The sequence below is a fragment of the Hyla sarda genome, chromosome 9 (genome assembly GCF_029499605.1).
Source record: "Hyla sarda isolate aHylSar1 chromosome 9, aHylSar1.hap1, whole genome shotgun sequence".
NCBI lineage: Eukaryota > Metazoa > Chordata > Amphibia > Anura > Hylidae > Hyla > Hyla sarda.
This window is the reverse complement of record NC_079197.1, coordinates 14,978,201-14,994,426: the sequence shown is the minus strand read 5'-3', so window position 1 is coordinate 14,994,426 and position 16,226 is coordinate 14,978,201. Positions and strand designations below refer to the sequence as shown.

General features: G+C 45.2%; 1 protein-coding gene across 1 annotated transcript in view; it reads right to left on the bottom strand.

Annotated features, from left to right (window-relative positions):
* Positions 1-1,626: 1,626 nt before the first annotated feature.
* Positions 1,627-16,226, bottom strand: part of ODF2 (outer dense fiber of sperm tails 2) — a 30,105-nt gene continuing 15,505 nt past the window's right edge. Inside the window, 9 exon segments of the mRNA XM_056539016.1 lie at positions 1,627-1,899; positions 3,555-3,680; positions 3,774-3,936; positions 6,171-6,271; positions 7,688-7,846; positions 10,572-10,676; positions 10,961-11,071; positions 13,747-13,882; positions 14,919-15,028. Of these exon segments, the coding sequence (XP_056394991.1) occupies positions 1,726-1,899; positions 3,555-3,680; positions 3,774-3,936; positions 6,171-6,271; positions 7,688-7,846; positions 10,572-10,676; positions 10,961-11,071; positions 13,747-13,882; positions 14,919-15,028 (1,185 nt within the window). The 3' untranslated portion in view covers positions 1,627-1,725.

Genomic DNA, 16,226 nt, shown 5'->3' with positions numbered 1-16,226 from the left:
CAATTTACCTCAGTTTTCATGACTGTGGGGTCCCAGTGGTTAGACAGCGCCGACACCCCCAAAGATCATTTTGATTTTAAAGGGGTATTCCAGCCAAAGACATCTTATCCCCTATCCAAAAGGATGTCTGTAGACATGACAGTACGGCACGCACCGTCCATTCATGTCTATGGGCTGGGGGTATGACAGCCATCACACTCCCATAGACATGAATAGACAAGGCGTGCAGTGATGTCATGTCTCCAGTCCCGGAAACACAGAGGTTTCAGAGACTGATGCACCCGCTCTAGAATGCATGTGCTGCACAGAGATCACAGGGGGTCCCCAGCGGCGCCCCCCCCCCCCCCCCCCCCCGGATCACATATCTTATCCTCTATCCTTTGGCCGAAATACCCCTTTAACAACTACAATATTAAAACCTGGATTTCTGTTCCTATACACAACACCGCCATTTCCTTTGTCAGTGCTGGACTATATACAGGAGACCCCTTTATGTTCACGCTGTACCAGAGTAAAACGCAACCCCCCAAGTCACTCAATGCAGGAGTCAAAAAGGTTTTACCAATAAAATATATAAAAAAAAATACAGTATGTGGAAAAATGTATATAAATTAGTAAATTCCATAGTAAATAAAATAAAATGTCCTTTAACCGTAAATCTGGGCTGAAATAGCGACTGTCCCGATTCTAGGCCCGGTCCCCGGAGGTGTCCTGTGTTAGGTGTAATGGGTTATTTGTAGAGATGAGCGAACTTACAGTAAATTCGATTTGTCACGAACTTCTCGGCTCAGCAGTTTATGACTTTTCCTGCATAAATTAGTTCAGCTTTCCGGTGCTCCGGAAAAGGTGGATACAGTCCTAGGAAAGAGTCGCCTAGGAATGTATCCACCTTTTCCAGCCCACGGGAGCACCTGAAAGCTGAACTAATTTATGCAGGAAAAGTCATCAACTGCCGAGCCGAGAAGTTCGTGACGAATCGAATTTACTGTAAGTTCGCTCATCTCTAGTTATTTGAATCTTTGTGACTATAAAAATCTTAAAAGGGGTACTCCGGTGGAAAAATTGTATTTTTTTTAAATCAACTGGTGCCAGAAAGTTAAACAGATTTGTAAATTACTTCTATTAAAAAAAATTCTTAATCCTTCCAGTACTTAGTAGCAGCTGTATACTACAGAGGAAGTACTTTGTCTGACCACAGTGCTCTCTGCTGACACCTCTGTCCATTTTAGGAACTGTCCAGAGTAGGAGCAAATCCCCAAAGTAAACCTCTCCTGCTCTGGACAGTTCCTGACATGGACAGAGGTGTCAGCAGAGAGCACTGTGGTCGTGACAGAAAAGAAATCCAAAAAGAAAATAATTTCCTCTGTAGTATACAGCCGCTAATAAGTACTGGAAGGATTTAGAATTTTTAATAGAAGTAATTTACAAATCTGTTTAACTTTCTGGCATCAGTTTATTTAAAAAAATATTAAAAATTTCCACCGGAGTACCCCTTTAAAGTCGATATGCAAAAACCATCTCCAGCTGTTGCAAAACTACAAATCCCAGCATGCCTGGACAGCCGAAGGCTGTCCAGGCATGCTGGGATTTGTAGTTTTGCAACAGCTGGAGGTGTTTTTTGCGTATCGACTTTAAAGGGGTACTCCGGTGGGATTTTTAGTTTTGAAACAGCTGGAGGCCCATTGTTTGAAAAGCAAAAACTTTGCGCTTTCCGATTCATCCTTTTTATAGAGGGGTTCGCGGCCGGATGGGCGAGCTGGATAAAGCAGCCTCTCCAAATACGTTGGTGTAAGAGGACTTTAGGAACTGGACGTAGTTCTGCATGCTGCGGTTGGTGCTCTCCGATTGTTCCAGTCGGTCTTTGAGATCTTGAAGGCGACTCTGAAACCTTCGCTCAGCCTGGTGGGGGAGGGGGGGGGGTAGAAGAGGGGTCATAGAATTAGGATCTTATAATGAAAATCTAAAAACACTGCAAACCCTGATAACCAGAACACAGCAAACAGAGATAGGAACACATTGTATGTCTTGTCACCTTCCAGGACTGTCTCAACTCCATGAGGCATAGGGAAGAAGATATGGGGATTACAAATAGTTAAAAATAAATAAATAAAATGGGCACTGTCACTTTTGACACCTCCAGAGAGATTTAAAAAGTTATAATCATTCGGGGTCTCAGTGCTGAGACCTCTACCAATCAGGAGAATCCGGAAATGTGCGGCAGCAGAGTTCACTTTCCAGGTTGTAGAGTTTTTTTCCTCACTGCCTTATAGGCTTATAATGGGGGAGTGAACTGCACTTGGCCCGTTTTCCTGATCTGTGGGGGTCTCAGGAAGGAGACCCAGACTGATCAAAACTTTTGACGTGTCTCTGTGACAAGTTTTTTGAATGACAGGTACACTTTAAAGGAATACTCTGCTTGTAGGGTGTATCTTAAAGGGTACTCTGCTTGTAGGGTGTATCTTAAAGGGGGTGGTACTCCAGTGAAAAAATATATTTTTTTAAATCAACTGGTGCCAGAGCGTTAAACAGATTTGTAAAGTGCTTCTATTTAAAAATCTTAATTCTTCCAGTACTTATCAGCTGCTGTATACTACAGGAAGTTCTTTTCTTTTTTGAATTTCTTTTCAGTCTGACCACAGTGCTCTCTGCTGACACCTCTGTCCATGTCAGGAACTGTCCAGAGCGGGAACAAAAAAAATCCTCATAGTAAACCTCTTCTGCTCTGGACAGTTCCTGACATGGACAGAGGTGTACTTCCTCTGGAGCATACAGCAGCTGATAAGTACTGGAAGGATAAAAAAAAAATTATATAAAAGTAATTTACAAATTGTTTTTTTTAATTTTTTTTTATCAACTGGTGCTAAAAAGTTAAAGTCAACCAGAGTACCCCTTTAAATCTTCATGTATGGCCTCATTGACGCTGCTGCAACGGTATTTCCGAACGTCCTTTTACTGCCGGATTCCGCTCGGAAATGTGAACTTGGCTTTAAGGGTTATTCCAAAGGAGAAACTTTGAGGCCAAAGATCCACATCAACAAATGACAAAGCTAAAATGTACAGCGAAGATAATTTTCCTTCTTATGGACATTAAAGGGGTTATCCAGGAAAAAACTTGTTTTATATATCAACTGGCTCCAGAAAGTTAAACAGATTTGTAAATTACTTCTATTAAAAAATCTTCATCCTTTCAGTACTTATGAGCTTCTGAAGTTGAGTTGCTCTTTTCTGTCTAAGTGCTCTCTGATGACACCTGTCTCGGGAACTGTCCAATGTAGAAGCAAATCCCCATAGCAAACCTCTTCTACTCTGTGCAGTTCCCGAGACAAGCAGAGATGTCAGCAGAGAGCACTGTTGCCAGACAGAAAACGACAACTCAACTTCAGCAGCTGACAATTATTGGAAGGATTAAGATTTTTTAATAGAAGTAATTTACAAATCTGTTTAACTTTCTGGAGCCAGTTGATATATATAAAAAAAAAAAAGTTTTTTCCTGGAATACCCCTTTAATACAGTCCGACATTCACTTTTAGGTTATTTTTAAACCCACAACTTACGTCTTCTTTACTGCGCCGAAATTGGTTTAATTCCGTCTTGGTCCGACTCAGTTGCGTCTCCAGATCCAGGAGTTTGGACTGCGTTACCCTCTCTTTGGAGGAGACTCTCTCCCGGGATTGCTCAACCTGAAAAGTTTTATATGTTTTTGGTTAGAACTACTTAGGTAGTAAGGCGACACATTCCAACTCTGCCAGTGATCGTTGCGATCTCCTACGTACCTGTCTACGGGAGTCCTCAATGGCCGCCTCCAGCTGGCGAGATAAGGAAGCGCATTCTCGGGTCTTTTCCTCTAGACGCAGCTGGTTCTGATGGATTGTCTCTTCACGTTTGGCCACAACTTGTAGAAGTTCTCGGTTCTGAGCTCCAGAGTCTTCAAGCCTCCTAAAAGGGCAAAGTATTGGGTAAGGATAGGAATATATAAATATCGTATATACTTGAGTATAAGCCGACCCGAATATATGCCGAGGCCCCTAATTTCACCCCAAAAACCCAGGAAAGCCTATTGACTAGAGTATAAGCCTAGGGTGGGAAACACATCATCCCGCCCTCCTCTGTCATCATCCAGACCCCCCTCATCCCCCATCATCCAGATCCCCCTTGCCCCCCTATCATCCAGACCCTCCTCATAACCCATCATACAGATCCCCTTTGCCCCTATCATCATCCAGACCCCCCCCCCCCTCTCTTGTCCTCCACTCACCTCCCCAGTTGCAGCTCTGTCGGTCCTTCCCTAGCAGCCGTCCAACGTCGCTGCAGGGACCATCCATCTTGACCGAGAGGCCCTCTTCCCCACTGCGGGCTGGCCCCAAACTAGTGACGATGCGTACGGACGCCCCTGCACGGTGGCGTCAATGCAGCGTCACTAGTCCTCCCCACTGGAAGTCGGACGGTCCCTGCATCATAGATGGGTGACGATGGACGGCCCGGCCCTTCCCCCGCCGGTATGCCTGCAATTTTTTTATTTTTTCCCCATCACTCGAGTATAAGAGGGACCTTTCCGGCACAAAAAATGGTGCTGAAAAACTCGGCTTATACGGTATATGTGTGTGTGTGTATATGTATGTGTATATGTATATATATATGTGTATATATATATATATATATATATATATTTCTCCACTTTGAAATCCATTCAACAGGCCTTTTAAACCAGTTTATTGTGTTACTGAACCTTAAAAGGGGTAATCTAAAAGGATAGGGGATAAGATGTCTGATCACGGGGGTCCTGCTGCTGGGAACCCCTGCAATCTCTCCTGTAGCCCCCTGTGTCATCTGCTGCATGGAGCAAACTTCGCTCTGTGCCAGATGACGGGTCGATACAGGGGCCGGAGTATCGTGAAATCACGGCCCTGCCCCGCCCCCTCGTGACGTCACAACCCGCCCCCTCAATACAAGTCTATACGGTTGCCACGCCCCCTTCCATAGACTTGCATTGAGGGGGCGGGGCCGTGATATCACGATACTCCCGGCCCCATGTCATCAGGCACGGAGCGAAGTTTGCTTGTGCAGCACACGACATGGGGTGCTGAAGGAGAGATCGTGGTCAGACATCTTATCCTCTATCCCAGTGGTCTTCAACCTGTGGACCTCCAGATGTTGCAAAACTACAACTCCCAGCATGCCCGGACAGCCAACGGCTGTCCGGGCATGCTGGGAGTTGTAGTTTTGCAACATCTGGAGGTCCGCAGGTTGAAGACCACTGCTCTGTCCTTTGGATAGAGGATAAGATGTCTAGAGTACCCCTTTAATTTTATTTTATTTTTATTTAATTTTGTTACTCATTTCATTGGGTAGGAAAATACACAGCAGCAAAATATGGCAGGTATACCCCTACCCTAAGATATAAACCTGCCCTACTATGTTAGGCTGCATTCACACCACGTTTTTGCAATACAGTTCCCGTATCAGATTTTTGATTAAAAAAATAAAAATAAAAAAAAAACAGATTCCTCAAAACCTGACTAAACTGTATCAAATCGTGTGTACAAATTTTTATCCGTATACGGTTTGAAAAATGATGTCCGGTTGCATCCGTTTGTTAAGAAAAAAAACCGTATACGTTTTTAACTTTTCACTCCATTATGAATAAAGTTTTTACTTGTTTCATTGAAATTCCAAGAAAAAAAAAAACTGAACAAAGCTAAAAAACATATGGTGAAAACCGGATGGAACCGTACGCACATACAGTTCTGTACGGTTCCCATTGACTCCCATGTTAAAAAAAAAAATTTAAAAACGTATACGGTTTAATACAGTTTTTCACCCAGACTAAAAACCGTGGTAGGCTACGGTTTTCTGTCCGAAAAAAAATAAATAAAATAGAAAAACGTATGGTTTGAAAAATGGAGACAACCATATACATTATGGTGCATACGGTTTTGAATGGGAAGTCTTTGGGCGCGGTTTTCTGTACGGTTGCATACGTTTTTTTTTTTTGTTTTTTTTTATGAAACTGTAAGCCGAAACCATATAGTAAAATAATGGTGTGAACCCACCCGTACACCGAGCCATCAGAGGACTCCCCCGGCGGATTTCTCCCCTCTTCCCCTGCAGAACACATTCACGCTCAACCAAACGGAATATAACGCTGTACGGGAACGGGGCGGTATTGTTACCTTTCTAATTCTTCCAGCTTCAGAGCTAAAAGCTTATTCTCTTCCATTGCGGACTGGTAGCGATCCCTCGTGGACTCCATCTTGTCTCCTTGTTGCTCCATCTACAAAATTAACAACCATCTTGGTTTTCACTGGAAGCGATATCCCAGGTTATATTTACGGTGGTTGTCACTAGTAGAGATGAGCGAACTTACAGTACATTCGATTCGTCACAAACTTCTCCGCTCGGCAGTTGATGACTTATCCTGCATAAATTAGTTCAGCTTTCCGGTGCTCCGTTGGGCTGGAAAAGGTGGATACAGTCCTAGGAGACTCTTTCCTAGGACTGTATCCACCTTTTCCAGCCCATCGGAGCACCGGAAAGCTGAACTAATTTATGCAGGAAAAGTCATCAACTGCCGAGCCGAGAAGTTCGTGACGAATCGAATTTACTGTAAGTTCGCTCATCTCTAGTCACTAGGGATCGACCGATTATTGGTTTGGCTGATATTATCGCCCGATATTCACGATTTTGGACGTTATCGGCAATTACCTTGCTGATAATCCGATAATGTCCCGCACCCCACCGTCCCACCCCCCTCCACACCGCACCCCCCACCGCACCGGCCAGAGACCGCCGCTGCCCCATTACCTTCCCCATTCCCGGTTTTATAATTACCTGTTCCTGGGGTCCGGGTTCGCGCTGTTTCTGGCTCCTCCGGCGTCCTGTGTTACGATATGCGATGCGCAGCGCAATGACGAGTGACATCCTCAAGGCGACGTCACCATCAGTGCGCACAGTGACAGCTCAGGAGGACGGCGCTGGAGCCAGAACTAGTATGGACCCCGGGAACAGGTAATTATAAAACCGGGAATGGGGAAGGCAATGGGGCAGCGGCGGTCTCTGGCCGGGGGGATGCGGTGGTGGTGGTGGGGGGGGGGGGGGGGCTATCGTGGTGGCGGTGATAGGACTCAGGACCCCAGGACAGGTAGGGGGAGAGAAGCGGGTGGTGGCGGCGGCGGTCTCTGGCACCGCAAAAGCTGCTGCAGTTCATTGATTTAAAGCCCCCGCTTTAAATCGATGATCTGCAGCTGTGTCGCCGGGGGGATAAATAGCCGTTAACTTATACCGGAATATTGGTATAAATTATCGGCCCTAACCTACACAAAGTATCAGAACTAAAAAAAACGATATCGGTCGATCCCTAGTTGTCACTCATCTGTCCTAGACTCCTGATCCTTCACTGACCTACCTCTACCTTCTGTAAGTCGTCCGGGACTGGTTTCCTCCAGAACTGCTAAGATGACATTTTGCCTCCTTCCTACTCATTTCTACCTTGTCTGGAATTGTCGCGCTTAGGACGACACGAGACATTTTATCCTTTCACAGTTGACATTTATTGAGATTTTAGGGGGTTAACTCTTAAGGTAAAGGAGTGAGGCAGCCATTGAGGATGATGGGTGAGATGTCGGGGACTACTGCCTTCCTACTGTGTCCAGCATCTTCACAGCCGAGCCATCGGCCGCCGTTGCCTTACCCGAATGCGCAAATCAGAGATGGTGGAGGAAAGCTCGGCGTTCTTTATCTCGTATCCCTGCAGATGGTCCTGACATTCCTGAAGCTTCAGCTCCGTCATCCTAAGCATCTCCGGGAGCTTCTCTAGTTCCTCCAGGCGACTCTGAAATTGTCTATGGACCTGAAGACAAGGGAGGCCTACTTTAAAGGGGTACTCCGGTGAAAAACAATTTTTTTTAAATCAACTGGTGCCAGAACGTTAAACAGATTTGTAAATTACTTCTATTTAAAAAAAAAATAATTTTTAAAAATCTTAATCCTTCCAGCACTTAGCTGCTGTATGCTTCACAGGAAGTTCTTTTCTTTTTAAATTTCTTTTTTGTCTGACCACAGTGCTCTCTGCTGACACCTCTGTCCATGTCAGGAACTGTCCAGAGCAGGATAGGTTTGCTATGGGGATTTGCTCCTACTCTGGACAGTTCCTAAAATGGACAGAGGTGTCAGCAGAGAGCACTGCGGTCAGACAGAAAAGAAATTTGAAAAGAAAAGAACTTTCTGTGGAGCATACAGCAGCTGCTAAGTGCTGGAAGGATTAAGATTTTTTTTATAGAAGTAATTAGCTGCTGTATGCTCCACAGGAATTTCTTTTCTGTCTGACCACAGTGCTCTCTGCTGACACCTCTGTCCATTTTAGGAACTGTCCAGAGTAAGAGCAAATCCCCATAGCAAACCTACGCTGCTCTGGACAGTTCCTAATACGGACAGAGGTGACAGCAGAGAGCACTGTGGTCGGACAGAAAATAAATTTAAAAAGAAAAGAACTGTGGAGCATACAGCAGCTGATAAGTACTGGAAGGATTAAGATTTTTAAATAGAAGTAATTTACAAATCTGTTTAACGTTCTGGCACCAGTTGATTTAAAAAATAATAGTTTTTTGCTGGCGTACCCCTTTAAGTTACACCCTAGGAAGGCTAGTGTACAGTAACTATTCTGGATTGGTGGACACAGACAACGAAACCTCTCCACAAGACCCCCTGTTTATCCAGGCCAGATTTTCAATTCACTATACATTACACATAAGGGCCACTTTCTCTGAAATAATGCCCCCCCCCTCATCCCCCCCCCCCCCCCCCCCATATATGAGACCACATTTTGGTGCAATTTTTTGTGGTTTTCTCATAGAGGTTTCACTCTATTGAACTTTTTGCCTCAATAACAGATTTTTTTTTTTTTTTGCCTCCAGCAGTTGCAAAACTACAACTCCCAGCATGCCCAGACAACTGTATTTCCTGAAGCATCTGTTCTTTATTTTATCTAATTCTTTACGATCTTCCCCTTGTTTTGGCTTCAAAACTACAAAACTGCACGATGTAAGAGCACTATACGCAAAGGTTCCCACTATGTTCGTGCTCCCGTCATATCCGTCGGCAACCTGCTAAAAACGGGATGTTGACCTATAATGTTAACGGAAGCAGTGACCCTCATAGATTTATTTTATTTATATATAATTTATCTTTTTTTTTTTTTTTTTTTTTTTTTTTTTATAATTATCATTTTTTTAATTATAAATTATTATTATAATTTTTTTTTTCTTCAAATTTTAAGCATAAACTTACTGTTAATAAAATACCATCCTCAGGACTAGAGATGAGCGAACTTACAGTAAATTTGATTCGTCACAAACTTCTCGGCTCGGCAGTTGATGACTTATCCTGCATAAATTAGTTCAGCTTTCAGGTGCTCCCGTGGGCTGGAAAAGGTGGATACAGATCTAGGAGACTCTTTCCTAGCACTGTATCCACCTTTTCCAGCCCACCGGAGCACCGGAAAGCTGAACTAATTTATGCAGGAAAAGTCATCAACTGCCGAGCCGAGAAGTTTGTGACGAATCGAATTTACTGTAAGTTCGCTCATCTCTACTCAGGACTAGGAAAAAACAGAGGAGAGAGTAAACCACAGAGTCACAGACCTGTATCCTTCCGGATCACAATACCTGGGTCCAGTGTAACAATGATACCTGCGGGGTGCAGGTACTAGGTGAAGTATACAATAGTAATAACAAAAAAAAAAAGGCAACGCCGGCCGTTTCGCACGTGCGAAGTGGCCGGCGTTGCCGATGAGTGCTCCTCAGCGTCACCCATGACCTTGTGATTCCGGGGCGGAGTCATGACGTCACAACTAACCCCAACACCCCAGCTCACAAACTGCCGGGTGCCGATGGGGCCGGAGTATCGTGATGTCACGACTCCGCCCCCGTGTGATGTCACCCCCGCTATGCAAGTCTATGGGAGGGGGCGTGACGGCCATCACGCCCCCACTCCCATAGACTTGCATAGCGCGGATGAGGTGTGACGTCACACGGGGCGGAGTCATGACGTCACAACTAACCCCAACACCCCCACTCACAAACTGCCGGGTGCCGACGGGGCCGGAGTATAGTGACGTCACGACTCCATCGGCACCCGGCAGTTTGTGAGCGGGGGTGTTGGGGTTAGTTGTGACGTCATGACTCCGCCCCGTGTGACGTCACGCCCCGCCCCCGCTATGCAAGTCTATGGGAGTGGGGGCGTGATGGCCGTCACGCCCCCTCCCATAGACTTGCATAGCGGGGGTGACATCACACGGGGGCGGAGTCGTGATGTCACGATACTCCGGCCCCATGGGCACCCGGCAGTTTGTGAGCTGGCAGCGCGGCGTGCAGCTCAAAGAGGTGGGTGTCGAATGCAAGATTGCAGGGGTCCCCAGTGATGGGACCCCCGCGGTCAGACATTTTATCCTTTGGACAGGGGATGAAATGTCTATGGCCGATATACCCCTTTAACTCTTCTCGGCATCATATATATGTGTTGAGAGTGTCTACATCAGTGCTCTAACCATTGATCTGTTACATGATGAAGTATTGTACCTTCTCTAGCTCCATGTTCAGATCCTCCTTTAGATTCTTGTTCTCTAGGTCAGATCTCTCCAGCTGTAAGCTCATCTGATCGGCATCCTGACGCGTCCTCTTCATCTGTAGGAAATAAGGAATTGGTTGGATCTCTGCCGATGATATTGTTATATTAGGCTTTCCCAGCATGGATGGATCAGTGTATTCCTCATGCTATAGCAGTGGTCTTCAACCTGAGGACCTCCAGATGTTGCAAAACTACAACTCCCAGCATGCCCGGACAGCCAACGGCTGTCCGGGCATGCTGGGAGTTGTAGTTTTGCAACATCTGGAGGTCCGCAGGTTGAAGACCACTGTGCTATAGCATTATAGATTATCAGTCATTAAGGGGGCGCAGTGCCACAAACCTGATCTTTGTAGGTGTCTACGAGACCCTCGTACTGCCGGAGAGAACTCTGGAGCTGCTGCACCTCGCTGTGAGCCAGAGTCAGCTTCTCCTCCACAGTTGTTAGTTGCGTCTATAGTAAAGAGATGAAAAAGAATTAGATAAACTTTGTCTACTATGGAAACAGAGCACGTGAAGGACAGCAGATGACCCGCTACAAGACAGCCCAGTGCAGTATGGGTGCCAAATGCAAGATTGCAGGGGTCCCCAGCGGTGGGACCCCCCCGCGGTCAGACATCTTATCCTTTGGATAGGGGATCAGTATGGAGTCTGCCTTACAACTAAGAACACAAAGACAGGTTTCTTTGTAATTGTGGGAATGTCCCTTTAAGTTACGGCTCCACAGTGACGTTTGGTCACAATATACAGTACCGTAGCATCACAGCCATAACTAAAATGAAACCTCTATGTACCAGGTTTACTCTCTACCTGGTGCTCATCCTGTCCATGTGCTTAAATCCTAGTTTTTATTTTTAGGGCTCCTAATTCCCCTATGTTGCTCACACTGCATGCAGTTCACTGAGTAGGAGTGGGAATGTCCTCCCTCACTCCTCAGAGCTGACAACTGGCTGCTCTGTGCACTGAGGCTTTATGAAACACTCCCGGCTCACACAGCAGGCAGCATTATTTTTATAATTATTTATTAACTCATATGGTTTCACATAACTCGTATGACGAGAGAGGTGTTTAATATCAATTTGATATATTTTATAAGAGGTTAATAATGTTTGATATGTAATTTAGATCAATTTTTGTTAAATAATGTTTGGGGTGTAATAGTTGTTTGTTGCAATAATCCCTCTTGGTGCAATATGTTTTTGTGCAATATATATATATATATATATATATATATATATATATATAGTTGATTTATCATGTATTAATTTAATATTGATATATATGAATTTGTTATAAATTTCATTATCTATTTTGTTACATTTTTATTTGATATTGTGTATGATGTTTATTATGGATATGAGAGCACAGAGATATATGTCTATTGTATCGGATTTATATAATCTTGTATGAATATACTAAACTTCTATTCTGTGATCCTGTAATGACACCTAGTGGCCATATGGGGAACTATAGTAAATAGTACAAAACTTTACCATCTTGAAACTGTGCAGAGATCCCGATGCGCACACAGCGAGACTCCGGGTGAAAGTCCGAGCCCTATGTGTCTAGAAAGAATGGATGTGGTCATGGTCACATGACCGGTGATGCCCGATGACGCTGCGGGGTCAGAGTCCCGGATACGGAACTCGATCTGTGCACCGATAGGTGGGACTTGCACATAAATATTCTGACACACATGGAAACTGCACCTCCTGACGAATTGGGTTTGCCCGAAAACTACGTTTGTTGAGTTAGCAGGGGCCCCTGTATGGCTGCTGGTCAGGCAATATGGTTTGGTTTAAAGGGGTACTCCGCTGCCAGACATCTTATCCCTTATCCAAAGGATACGGGATAAGATGTCTGATCGCCGGGGTCCTGCCGCTGGGGCCCCCTCCAATCTCCTGCAGCACCCGGTCGTACCTTCACGTCACGCCCCCTCCATTCATTTCTATGGGAGGGGGCGTGTCTGTCGACACGCTCCCTCCCATAGACATGAATGGAGGGGCATAGCGTGACATCACGAGAGGGGCGTGGCCTTTACATCACGATCACGGCCTCCGGCTCCAAGCGTTCTGAACAAAATGTTCAGAATGCTGGGGCCCCAGAGTACCCCTTTAAAGGAGTACTCCGGTGGAAAACATTTTTTTTTAAATCAACTGGTGCCAGAAAGTTAAACAGATTTGTAAATTACTTCTATTAAAAAAATCTTTATCCTCCCAGTACTTATCAGCTGCTATATACTACAGAGGAAGGCCTTTTCTTTTGGATTTCTTTTTTTCTGTCTACGGTGCTCTCTGCTGTCACCTCTGTCCGTATCAGGAAGGGGTATTCTGGCCTTAGATCTTTGGATAGGGGATAATATGTCACCGCTGTTACCCCTGCAATCTCGGTGCAGACCCAAGCATTCTGTTTCGGGCGCTGCTCCAGAAATGTGATGTCATGGCCACACCCCCTCCATTCATGTCTATGGGAGGGGGCGTTACGCCCCCTCCCATAGACATGAATGGAGGGGGATGGGGGGGTGGCGTGACATCACGAGGCAGTGGGACCCCTGCGATCAGACATCTTATTGATAGCATAAGCTATCGAAAACAAATGAAATGCCCAACAATGGTGAACACTGTGCCCCTGTGGTTAAAGGGGTTATCCAGGAAAAAAACTTTTTTTTATATATCAACTGGCTCCAGAAAGTTAAAACAGATTTGTAAATTACTTCTATTAAAAAATCTGAATCCTTTCAGTACTTATGAGCTTCTGAAGTTTAGGTTGTTCTTTTCTGTCTAAGTCCTCTCTGATGACACCTGTCTCGGGAAACGCCCAGTTTAGAAGAGGTTTGCTATGGGAATTTGTTTCTAAACTGGGCGTTTCCCGAGACACGTGTCATCAGAGAGGACTTAGACAGAAAAGAATAACCTTAACTTCAGAAGCTCATAAGTACTGAAAGGATTAAGATTTTTTAATAGAAGTAATTTACAAATCTGTTTAACTTTCTGGAACCAGTTGATATATATAAAAAAAAGTTTTTTCCTGGATAACCCCTTTATCATGGGCTTCGCTTGGCTATCCTCACAGAACAATAGTGGTCTGTGTCCAGCATGTACGTAGAAGGTTGAGGACTTGGAGACAGACCTTAAGCTTCTCATGCTCCAGGCGCAGGCTGGTGTTCTCTGCTGTCTGCTGGTGTAGTCTGTCCCCTAAAGACTCGCGCTCAGAGCGGGCCTTCTCCTCTGCACGCTGCTTTTCTTCTAACAGTTGTGTCAGGCGGCTGTGTGAAAACAAGACAGAATTATCAGAGTTCCCTTTAAAGGGGTACTCCAATGGAAAAAAAAAGTTTTTTTAATCAACTGGTGCCAGAAAGTTAAACAGATTTGTAAATTACTTCTATTTAAAAATCTTAATCCTTCCAGTACTTGTAAGCAGCTGTATGCTCCACAGGAAGTTCTTTTCTTTTTGAATTTCCTTTCTGTCTGACCACAGTGCTCTCTGCTGACACCTCTGTCCATGTCAGGAACTGTTCAGAGGTGGAGAGGTTTGCTATGGGGATTTGCTTCTACTCTGGACAGTTCCTGACATGGACAGAGGTGTCAGCAGAGAGCACTGTGATCAGACAGAAAGGAAATTATAAAGGGTTACTCCGCTACCCAGCGTCCGGAACATTGTGTTCCGAACGCTGTTTGCGGGCTTCCGTGTTCACGCCCGACGTCAAGCCCAGTCATGTAAAGTCACGACCCGCCCCCCTCAATGCAAGTCTATCATAGAATTTCACTGAGCGGGCAGGCCGCGACATCACGAGGGGGCAGGCGTGAACACGGAAGCCCACAAGCAGCATTCGGAACTCAATGTTCCGGACGCTGGGGAGCGGAGTAACCCTTTAAAAGAAAAGAACTTCCTCTGTAGAATACAGAAGCTGATAAGTACTGGAAGGATTAAGATTTTTAAAGAGAAGTATAAAGATCTGTTTAACTTTCTGGCACCAGTTGATTTAAAAAAAGAAAAAAAAAAACTTTTTTCCTTTAAAGGTGTACTCCACCTGTGACGTCACGCCCCTTGTGAGGTCACACCGCGCCCCCTCAATGCAAGTCTATGGGAGGGGGCGTGACGGCTGTGACACGCCCCCCTCCCATAGACTTGCATTGAGGGGGCATGGCATGAAGTCACGACCCCCCCCCCCCCAGCTCGCACCCAGCATTCGGAAATAAATGTTCCAAATGCTGGGGCAGTGGAGTACCCCTTTAAGTAACAAAATAACACCTAAAACTATTTCAAGTACTGCCCAGCATCGGTTATGCCCGCCATCTTACTCATTTTGCAGGATGAGCTCGGTTTCCGTCTGACTTCTCTCTTTTGTCAGCGTCGTACAGCGGCTCTTCAAGGCGTCAATGGTGGAGAGAGCTGAGGAAAGCTCGGCGTCCTGTCAGAGGGGTAAAAAAGTGATGATATTATGTGTCCTCCAAAACCCCCGCCCTGATGATCTAAACATGGCCCAGATAAGAGATGACCACTAGAGATGAGCGAACTTACAGTAAATTCGATTCGTCACGAACTTCTCGGCTCGGCAGTTGATGACTTATCCTGCATAAATTATTTCAGCTTTCAGGTGCTCCCGTGGGCTAGAAAAGGTGGATAAAGTCCTAGGAGACTCTTTCCTAGGACTGTATCCACCTTTTCCAGCTCACCGGAGCACCGGAAAGCTGAACTAATTTATGCAGGATAAGACATCAACTGCCGAGCCGAGAAGTTCGTGACGAATCGAATTTATTGTAAGTTCGCTCATCTCTAATGACCACATATTCCAGTGTTTTTCAACCAGGGTGCCTCCAGCTGTTGCAAAACTACAACTCCCAGCATGCCCGGGCAGCCTTCGGCTGTCCGGGCATGCTGGGAGTTGTAGTTTTGCAACAGCTGGAGGCACCCTGGTTGGGAAACACTGACATATACAGTACACTACCACTTCTATATCGTAATCTCATGCTTTTCTCAGACCAGATACAATTAGGGATCGTTCACACATCCTGCATGAGAATTTCCCTGTGAATCCAAAATCGTCCTGCTCCATGTTAAATGAAGCAGAAATTATCCGGATTCGGCGCCTATGCAATTTTCCGCGGACATAAGCGCCATCCCATTGATGAAAGGGACTTCTCTGTCTGAATCTGCCGGAATGGTGAACATGTTCAGTCTGGAATCCAGTTCCTCGTGTGAACTGAGCAACAGACCATCCATTGAAACCAATAGGACTGTGCTGTAAGGGTTAAAGGGGTTATCCAGGAAAAAACTTTTTTTTATATATATATATATATATATATATATATATATATATATATATATATATATATACATATATGCAGATGAAATCAGGCTGCTCACCACTCTCGCGTTTGCTGCACTATCTCGTGCTACGGACACCGGTACCGCTCCCGGCTTAGTAAAAGTCACACAGGAAAAAAACGTCCGGCACTCGGGAAGATGCAGGTAAAACTTGTCAATGGCTTTATTCACACGCTTAAGGCAGGACACAATCTGACGCGTTTCGCACACTCAGGTGCTTAGTCGTAGATGACTACGACTAAGCACCTGAGTGTGCGAAACGCGTCAGTTGTGTCCTGCCT